Below are 10,556 nucleotides of genomic sequence, written 5' to 3' on the forward strand. Positions count from 1 at the left end.
CTAGAGTTCTCTGATTTGCTCATTTTAGCCACTCTGACTGGTGTGAGGTGGTATCTCAGTGTGGTTTTGATTTGTATTTCCCTGATGAGGAGGGATGCTGAGCATCGTTTCATGTGTCTGTTGGCCATCTGGATGTCCTCTTTGGAGAAGTGTCTGTTCATGTCTTCTGCCCATTTCTTCACTGGGTTGTTTGTTTTTCGGGCGTGTAGTTTGGTGAGTTCCTTATAGATTCTGGATATTAACCCTTTATCTGATATGTCATTTGCAACTATCTTTTCCCATTCCGTTGGTTGCCTCTTAATTTTCTGGGTTGTTTCCTTGGGTGTGCAGAAGCTAAAATATCCTTAATTTTAAGGATCACTCAGGCCACCTCAGTGAGCTTCCTTCTTACTGGCACCCAAACTCTTCTTGTCACACATGAAGTGGCACACCACCTAAGAAAGGTCTCTACTGTCACACTTTCCTTACATTCCACTGTCCACAACCTTATGTGATCCACTTTGCAATACTCCCATTACCTCTCAGGAAGTGACTACTCCAACATTCTCTCTGGTACGGAAAAACTGCTTAGGACCTATAAATATCCAAGTCCAAAAGATACCATTTGTCTCATGAAATACTGCTCTGAGGTATTTCATATCACGGCTTTTAGGAAGATCTCTTTTCTCAAATTTGCAGGGAAACAACCACTCTCCCAAACGGTCACCTGTTGCTCCCCAGCCCTCCTGCACTGCAGCCCTTCCTGGTCTTTGCCACAAATCCTCCATTTGGCCCTTTTCAGGACTCTGTGCCATCATACCCTGGGACCCGACTAACACAGGGACCTTTAATCAGGACACTTGCAGTTGAGAACTCCCACTCGAGCTACACTCAGCTGTAGGCACCACATGTTCAACACCTACAAAACTTCACTCCTTTCCTGGATGCCTCCTCTAACACCGTTCCCAAGACAGGAAGCATCACCACCCTCTGCAGGAGGTCAGAAGTTCAGCAATCGCTATAAAGTCTCCTCTCGCTCACTCCGTCAATCACTCGCATAGTCCAGGGGATCCACTGCCCCCACCCCCCGCTCCAAAACCGCTTCCTCCTGCTTCCTTAACAAGGACCCTCGTTTCCCCCAAAATGCGGGGTCTGCAGCTGCCAATTAGGCATAACTTCCAAAGAAGAGAACACCGGGCACAAAACGCCAGAAAACGGGGAACGGTTCTGGAGATCAGAGACACTGGCGGGGGGAAAGGGTACATGAGTTCGGGTCCCGGATATGACCAAAAGACGCTGAACGTGGCCATCCTCACTGCCGGGTCACCTTTTAAAGACGAGAAAACCGTTACTTACCCAACACGAAGCTGTCCGGAACCCGGCGGCCATCCCGTCCTGTTTCGTGCAGACTGCGGAGCAGAGAACCGAACCGTGAGGGGTCTCCCTGCTGGTCTCACCCGCGCCCAAAGATGGAGCTCCCGCCCCACAGACGGTGGGTCCGCGGGCACCAGTCACCTACCGTCGGAGGCCTCCGGCCCGGGCACAAGAAGTAGGAGATGAGTTTGTACGGGGACGCCGCCCGGACACGGAAAACCCCGAGGCCGGGCGGGCTCCGACCACGCTCAAGACCGGGCCTGGGGTTTCGCTGGGGCTTGGTTCCGGACGGGGCTAAGTCCGTACTTTCGCGGGTCCCGGGCCACGGAAACTCCGAACTCCCGGGCCGGTTCAGCTCCACCAACACCGAGACGGAAACAGCCGTGCAAGACAGGACCCGACTACAGCCGCGGGTGCGGCGCAGCGGAAGTACGTCATGGTCGATGCACCTGACGGAAACGGCTCCGGAAGAAAACTACACCTCCCAGAATCCTCTGCGGAGGGTCCCAGCTCCCTGGCCCGGCTTCCAGCAGAAGGCGGGTCTGCAGAGCAGGAGCTTGGTGGGTTAGCGTCGGTCCTGCCTGTGTCCCGGCCTCAGTGCAGGGACCGACTGCCTGAGGTCTGATGTCAAATAAGACAGGGTTCAGATCCAAGCGCATAGCAGTAAAGGACACTTTGTAAGGCCACAAGCTGCAGTTCCCAGGGTTATAGAAACAAGTCGAATAGCAGTACACGAAATAACAGCACCTCCATACAGGAGAAACTACAGTAGATGGAAAGAAATAAATAGAAGCGCACCAATAATAGATATGCATCTACTCCTGGTCCAAGATCAAAAAATTATCTCATAACAATACAATAAAACTATAATGGGGCTCCTGGCTCCTCCGACTGGTGGAGCAGATGACTCTTGACCTTGGGGGTGTGTGAGCCCCACTTTGGGTACAGAGATGACTAAAAAAATAAACTAAAAAACCCCCACACCTATGAATAGCATATTTTTAAAGTTTATTTTACTTATTTTGAGAAAGAGAGCATTGGAGGGGTAGAGAGAAGGGGAGAGAGAGAATCCTCAGGGCCGGATGCAGAGCTCGAACTCACAAACTGTGAAATCATGACCTGAGCCGAAGTCCAGAGTCATAGCAGAATCGACTGAGCCACCCAGGTGCCCCTGATTAGCATAATTTTAAAAGGTCTTTCTGCCTGAAAATCTTTCTTTAAAGAAAAGCTTTCTATTCAACAAATATTTGAATGAAATAGAGAAATAAAGACAAAAATGTAGGCATATAATTATGAATAAGACCTGGATTAAAGACTGTAGGATTAAGGACTCTGCATTTAGTTTTCTTAAATGACATAAAATATCAATCCAGATTGGAAAATTGGAAGATAGCCTAAGAAAGTTCTTATGTGGTAAGTTTATGTCACTCAGAGAACTGGCAGAGAATATATTTTCGGGACTTGCTAGAAATTTAATCTGCTTGGCAGTTTTATGAGTCTATAGGTAACTGAGTAGCTCTGGATTCAGATAGAAAAAGAAGATTAAATTGGAGGTAACTGAAATAAAGAGCTCAGGGCTTGGATTCTCAATTTAGACTTTTTTGGTATGTTGCATTTTGTTTTAATTGTTTTAATTTCAATCTATTGAGATTTATTTCGTGATCCAATAAAGACCCTATTCAGGAGAATGGGCCATGTGCACCTAAAGATGAGCATACTTAAAAGTCTTTAGATAGTGTTAAGAAAAATTAAACCAACTAAATTTTAAAGATCTAATGGCTTTCTTACTCAATTCATGAATCAGTCAACTTTCCATCTAACAGGTAGATGGGAGCTTCAAACGGCTACAGAAAGGGAAAGGTTTTAAAAGGCAGGACAAAGTAAGTCATAAACAGAAAAAAAAAAAAAGATTAGGTAAAGTCATCTTCATTTGAGGACAAAAGATGTTTAGTAGGTGGATTACCTCCTCTTCCTTTGGGAGATGAAAAAGGCTATGTAACAGATTAGCTTATTGGTACTGACCTATTAAGATGACATTTCTGGGAAGGTGAGACTGCATTAGGTTAGGCATTACAAGTGCCCTCATTGGGGGCTTGTGGTTTTCTCTTTAACAGTGTGGCCTCGAGATGTCCATTATTTTCCATCTTTTAGTTCTTGCTTATGTTGTCCGGTTGTTTGTCTTTATTTTTAACATATATTTTGCTTTCTTTTGGCCTATTTACTTGTTCTTTCACTAGGTTTTTGAGACTTTAATTTGCCTTTTTGGTGTTTATTGTTATAATTACTCAAGATTATGAGATTTCTGTCATCACTACTTTGTTTGTCCCATAAATGCTTACAGAATGTGGCTCTCTCTCCCTCCTCTCTGTCCCTCCTCTTTGCCCCTCCCCTGCTCACGCCCGCTCTCAAAATAAATGAACTGTAAAGAATGGTCTTATTTATTTTTGTTCCCAAGTTTGGAAACAGTATGCTCTCATTAGATATTGGATTGTTTGGTTAGTTTATATGGAATACAACTGGAATAACTATTTCTCCATTTTTGGAACTGTCTTTTTCATAATAATTTCTTCTTCTTTTCCCTCCTCCTCCTCCTCCTTCTTTTTCTCCTTCTCCTACTCTCCCTCTTTCACCTTCATTTTAGGTTAGGCCCCATACCCAACATGCGGCTTGAACTCACAATCCTGAGATCAAGAATCATGTGCTCAGGGACGCCTGGGTGGCTCGGTCGGTTAAGCATCTGACTTTGGCTCAGGTCATGATCTCACAGTTCATGGGTTTGAGCCCCATGTTGGGCTCTGTGCCGACAGCGAGCTCAGAGCCTGGAGCCTGTTTCGAATTCTGTGTCTCCCTCTCTGTCTCTGACCCTCCCCTGCTCATGCTGTCTCTCTCTCTCAGAAATAAAAAAAACATTAAAAATTTTAAAATAAAATAAAACCTCCTCTCTTGTTTAAAAAAAAAAAAAGAATCACGTGCTCCACGGATTGAGCCAGCCAGGTGCGCCCGTAATAGTTTCTTCTCAGTCTTAGCTTTTCTAGATCTTCCTTTCTATTTCTGTGCTCTTGGAGAATATCTACTATCTAAGTCTATTCCCTTAAGGGACTCAGCAAAGAATGAGACAAATTTATTTTTCTAACAGATTTATAAGCTAGCTAGGACAGTAAGTATGCATATGGAGTAGGGTGAATCTTGCAGGAAACAGACTTTACGCAGGTGGCATATTAGGGACCGCTCTCAGGACTGACCACTGCGCGGGAATGAAGGAAGCAGGACTGGACAGAAGGAAAAGTTCGACAGTGATGCTTTCACGACAGACGCCTCAACTAATTTCACAGAATCTCTGAAACTGGCCATTCAGAGATGAATAAAATTGAGGTAAAGGGGTGGGGACGTTTTCCCCTTATATTGACCAGTTTTTGGATAATCTTGGATGAGGCAGCTTCCTTCAGCTGAGGGCACATGCTTAAGTGACTGAGCCACACAGGTGTCCCCGTATCTGAGAGTTCTTACTTGAGATAAATCTTATGAGCACTTTAAATGTGAAAAAAAAAAACAAAAACTGTAGCTATAACACAGTTCTTTTTTTTCCTTCTAAGTTTACTTATTTTGAGAGAGAGAGAGAGCAAGCGAGCGCAGGGGAGGGGCAGTGAGAATCCCAACGGGGACCTGCAGTGTCAGTGCAGAGCCCAGATGGGGCTTGAACTCAGGAGCCATGTAATCATGACCTGAGCTGAAATCAAGAGTCGGACACTTAACCGACTACGCCACCCACGCGCTCCAGGTATGATGGAATTCTAACCCAACATCAGAACATTCAAACCGGAACCAAACTTTATGAAGATAATTCCTTCACATACAGAATAGACAATACGTAACATCGGATAATTTATGAGGTAGAAAATCTCTCTAAATGCAATGAATGTCAAAAGTCCTTTAATTGTTACTCACCTCTTATTGAATGCCAGGATATTTATGCTACATATAAAGCTTCTTTTTTGTTTTGCTTTGTTTTGTTTTGATTTATTTTGAGAGTGCGGTTGGGGGGGGCTGGGGCGTGCAGAGAGAGAAGGACAGAGGATCTGAAGCAGCCTCCACCACGCTGAAAGCAGCGAGACCAATGTGGCGCTCAAACTCATGAACCACAAGATCATGACCTGAGTTGAAGCTGGACACTCAACCGACTGAGCCACCCAGGTGCCCCAACATATAAAACTTCTGACTATATGTAATGTGGTAAGATTTTCAGTTACTACTCATATTAAACATCAGAGAATTCGTACTGAAGAAAGACCCTTTGAACCTAATGCGTGTAATAGTCTTTAGGCACCATTAAGACTTCATTACACATCAGAGACTTCTAAGCCAAGAGCCAGTTTTACACAAAAGAAACCAAGAGAACAAGTCCCAGCCCCATTCTAAAGAGCCCGAAGAACTAGATATGGGGGATTAACTAAATTGCCCACTTAAATGAGGAGAGCACTTGTGATGACTGGGTTTTGTATGTAAATGATGAATCGCTAGATTCTACACCTGAAACTGTTATACCGTATGTAAACAAACTGGAATTTGAATAAAAACTGGAAAAAAAGAAATTGCTTACTTAATTTAAAAAAGGCTTGTCTTTTTATTTATTTAGAGAGACAGGGAGTGTGAGCAGGGGGCAGGGGAGGCAGAGAGAGGGAGAGAGAGAGTCCCAAGCAGACTCCCTGATGTCAGTGCAGAGCTCAATGTGGGGCTTGATGTCGTGAACTGTGAGATCATGACCTGAGCTGAAATCAGGAGTTGGATGCTCAATGGACTGAGTCACCCAGGTGCCCCTTCTTTGCCTTTTAAAACACACTTAGCAGTTAATCCGGTTTACTTAGGAAGTCAACTGATTGCAAGAAATCAGTACCAAAGTAGGTTGGGTGAAAAGTGACCACAAATGTAACTGTCCGTTTTTGTCAACTCATCAGCAAATTGTGACCAGGTATCAGACTTCTCCCAGATTGAGCCACAAGGAACAATATAAAGGATAAGGGGTCTATAGCATATTGCATTTATGATATAATGAGTGTCTATGAGGAATCTGAACTGTAACTGGCTTCAGGGATGAAATAAACAGGAAGACTGACAATCTGCTGCAGGGGCCATCTTGCTCTGCTGGTCCTGGGAATAAGCTGTACACTTCACGCATTATTTGTTCCTGAACATTTCCTAAGAATCTTCAGTGAGGCTTCCAGCTAGCACAGTTTTCCAGTTATTTCATAATTATGTCTTTTTACTTGAGACCAAAATCAACAACTTGGAGATTCAATATTGACTGTTGATAACAATAGCATTCGTGGGAAGTTAAGAAATATAACATGTACATTATGTACATAGTAAGTATAGTCTGTAAGTAATAACTATAAATTTATTGAATGGAAGCCTACATGGCACATTCATTATAGTGATTACCTCAGGAATGGTGGAGAGGAGGAAAGAGACTAACAGGTCTAGAGAACTGAATATGTAATGCTTTACTTTTTTTTTTTTTTTTGGAAGTTTAATTAAATTAGTGCTTTCAGCATCTTTTTTTTTTTTACAAATAGTTTATTGTCAAACTGTAATGCTTTACTTTTTAATTAAACAAGGATCTGAATCAAATGTTACCAATATGAATATTTGATCATTTGACTTTATATTCTTCTCTGCACTTTTGTGTATTTTTAAAATATTCTCAATTTAAGCAAACAATATTGGTGACAGTTTTAGGATATCTAATGGTAACTTTTATGATATTATTGAGACATTTATTTTTTTTTAAATGTTTTATTTATTTCTGAGAGAGAGAGGGAGAGAGACAGTGTGAGCAGGGGAGGGTCAGAGAGAGAGGGAGACACAGACTCTGAAACAGGCTCCAGGCTCTGAGCTGTCAGCACAGAGCCTGACGCGGGGCTGGAACCCACGAACCGTGAGATCATGACCTGAGCCGAAGTCGGACGCTTAACCGACTGAGCCACCCGGGCGCCCCGAGACATTTATTTTTAAATGTATCTCAACACTTCTGTATGAGTTTTTAAATTTTTTAAAATACGAGTAATAATTAATACTAGTACTAATTTTTAATTTTTTAATGTTTATTTTTGAGAGAGAGAGAGAGAGAGACAAAGCACAAACGGGAGAGGGGCAGAGAGAGGGAGACACAGAATCCAGAGCAGGTTCCAGGCTGTGAACTGTAGCTCAGAGCCCAATGTGGGGCTCAAACCCACAAACTGTGAGATCATGACCTGAGCCAAAGTCAGACGCTTAACCAACTGAGCCAGGTGCCACTGTATGAGTAAATTCTTTAGAAATACAGTCTAGATAGAATTTCATTTAAAGATTTTTCAGTATCCATTGAGATGATGATGCATGTTTCTCCCTTTAATCTTTAATATGGTTAATTACATTAGTAGTTTATAAAGTCCCCCATGACTTCTACTTAGTTGTGATATATATTTTTAAATTTAGTGCTTGATATCATTCACTACTTTTTCAGAATTTTCACATAAATATCAGAACTCAGATTGCTTTATAGTTTTTTTTTTAAATGTTTTATTTATTTTTGAGAGATAGAGAGATACAGACAGCATGAGCAGGGGAAGGTCAGAGAGAGAGGGAGATAGAGAATCTGAAACAGGCTACAGGCTCTGAGCTGTCAGCACAGAGCCCGACGCGGGGCTCGAACCCACCGAGATCATGAGATCACCACCTGAGCCGAAGTCGGATGCTTAACCGACTGAGCCACCCAGGAGCCCGTTTTTTGTTTTTTGTTTTTTGTTTTAAACTTTTGCCTGGTTATGGCGTAAGTATTTTGCTACCTTTGTGTTAGGAAAGACTTCCCTTCTATCTAGGTTTTTCTGGAAATTGGTAAGAATTATGTCCTTTGATAGTGTGAAGGTTTCAGATTCACCCATTAAAACATCTGAGCCTGGAGCTGAAAGCATGTTAACACTGGTTTTAGTTCTACAAGGATATTATTTTAAATTAGTTACCTAACTATTCCTTTAAATCATGTACTTCATTAGGTTCCAAATTTACTAGCATACTACAGAGACTTGAATAAAATATTCTTTTACAAGTATTTAAATTTTTTTAGTTTATTTTTTTCTAAAAGTGTTTTTAATTTTAGTGGGGGGGAGAAAGAGAGAGAGAGAGAGAGAGAGAGAGAGAGATTGAGACGCGCACAGAGCACCAGACAGAATCCAAGGCAGGCTTCAGGCCGGGAGCCTCAGCACAGAGCCCAACGCGGGGCTCAAACCCTGAACCATGAGATCATGACCTGGGCTGGTCAGAGGCTTAGCCAACGGAGCCACTCAGCAGTCCCTAGTTTATTTGTTTTTTTAAAGTAATCTCTATACCCAACATGGGGCTGGAACTCACCAGTGCAGTGGCATGCTCCTCTGAGCAGCCAAGGCACCTCATAAATTTGTTTTTTATGGCTACTTCTATTTTCTTTTTTTTTTTTTAATTTTTTTAATGTTTTTTATTTTATTTCTAGGAGAGAGAGAGACAGCGTGAGCAGGGGAGGGTCAGAGAGAGAGGGAGTCACAGACTGAAACAGGCTCCAGGCTCTGAGCTGGCAGTCAGCACAGAGCCCGACGCGGGGCTCGAACCCACGAGCCGCGAGATCATGACCTAAGCGAAAGTCGGACGCTTAACCGACTAAGCCACCCAGGCGCCCCAAGCTACTTCTATTTTCTTGTTACCAGCTGTTTCTGCTATTCCTCCCCACTTGCTGATAAAAGTTTCTAGTGATTTTATATTTTATTTAAAAAACCTGACTTATCAAGTTTTTGCTATTTTAATCCCTTAACTTCTGATTTTATATTCGTTAATTTCCCCCTTTCCACAATTACATTTTGTTTCTCCCTAAAGTCCTCATTTCATTTATTTTCATTACTTTGGTCAGCGCTGAACCGATTGTACTAGAAGTTTTACCTGTTTCACTTTGATTTTGTAAATGACTTTGCTTTAGCATCAAAAATGTAAAGGTACAGAAGTTTCCTCCCGGGGACACACTTCCGCGAAGCCCCAGACACATTTTGAGGAGAGCGGCCCCCCCTAGAGCTCAGACCCACGAACCGTCCGGCAGCTCGGCGAGGATTTCCACCGGAAACCCCCCACCTGCCAATCAGGGGAGGTGCGCCGCAGAGCCGTCTGGGAGATGTCGCTCTGGGGCAGGCGGCACCCTGGGAAACGTAGTTCTGCGCGCACATTCCGAGGTGGGCCGCGTGAGTGTCGGCGCTGCGGCCCGAAGCTGGAGGGTGTGTCGGGGTAGGGGCGGCCTCGCGGGGCTGCGGGGCTGGGGCGGCCTTGGTGTCTGCGGGGGCCCCGCGGTGACCCCGACGCGCGCACGAACTGGCTCCGGAGCCGGGTGCGACGAGGGCCCGGGGCGGGAGCGGGCGAGGTTGTGGGGGCCACGCAGCGCAGGCGCCGGTTCCCCGCGGGTGGGGCGGGGCGGTTCTGGGGGAGCTTTAGCGAATTGGGGGCGCGTAGGGATGGGAGGGTGTGGCGGGCGGAGGATGTGGGTGTCCGGAGGGAGATGTGGGGGTCTGGTGGGGCCGCCTGTGGTGGTAAGTGATGAAGAGGCTTTGAGGGAGACGGTGGAGCTCTCTAATTCGGGGGCCACTGAAGGGTCACGGTATTGGAGTATGTGTGATAAATCAGTGAGCCGGGGCTTGGGGCGGACGGGTGGTTGTGAAGCCGGCGGAGGGAATTGAGTGGGTGATGGGGCCCCGTTGGGAGCGGCATTGGGCTGAGGTCTAGAGTCGCGGGCTTGGCAGTTCTGGGGATGAGGGACAGGGATCGGGAGAGAGGGGGGCCCCTGAGGCCGCATGTGGAGACCCTGGAGGGCGAGTGTGTGCCGTCGGGGATTTGGTTTTCGGGAGTAATTAGGACTCTGCTGATCAGTGACTTAGATGTCTGGGTTGGCGAGCGGCCCCAGGGTGGCTGAACATAAGGCCTTTGTGGAGGTCTGTTTGGGGGAGCTCAGAATTGGCGGACCGAGGATTTCTTCGACTGGAAGGCCAATGAGTTTGTGATAGTGTTGGATCGTACCGGGGCTCCTGGGAAGCAGGAAGGTTAAGAACTCTCACACCCTGTCCTGTTCCAGGAACCGCTTGCTGCAGAGTAGCCCCTTCTCCGGACGACCACGTAACACCTGCCGCCTTGGCCGATGACAGGGCCTGAGTGCAATCCTC

At 45.1% G+C, this 10,556-nt stretch overlaps 1 protein-coding gene across 1 annotated transcript in view; it reads right to left on the reverse strand.

The window, feature by feature from the left end:
- Window positions 1-1,749, reverse strand: part of ZNF84 (zinc finger protein 84) — a 59,601-nt gene extending 57,852 nt beyond the window's left edge. The window contains exons 1-2 of the mRNA XM_039222772.1: window positions 1,499-1,749; window positions 1,336-1,388 (exon numbers count right to left, since the gene is read on the reverse strand). Of these exons, the coding sequence (XP_039078703.1) occupies window positions 1,336-1,368 (33 nt within the window). The 5' untranslated portion in view covers window positions 1,369-1,388; window positions 1,499-1,749. The remainder of the gene's footprint in view (window positions 1-1,335; window positions 1,389-1,498) is intronic.
- Between the last annotated feature and the right edge of the window lie 8,807 nt (window positions 1,750-10,556).

The sequence above is a fragment of the Hyaena hyaena genome, unplaced genomic scaffold (assembly GCF_003009895.1).
Source record: "Hyaena hyaena isolate Hyena2069 unplaced genomic scaffold, ASM300989v1 scaffold_1186, whole genome shotgun sequence".
Taxonomy (NCBI): Eukaryota; Metazoa; Chordata; class Mammalia; order Carnivora; family Hyaenidae; genus Hyaena; species Hyaena hyaena.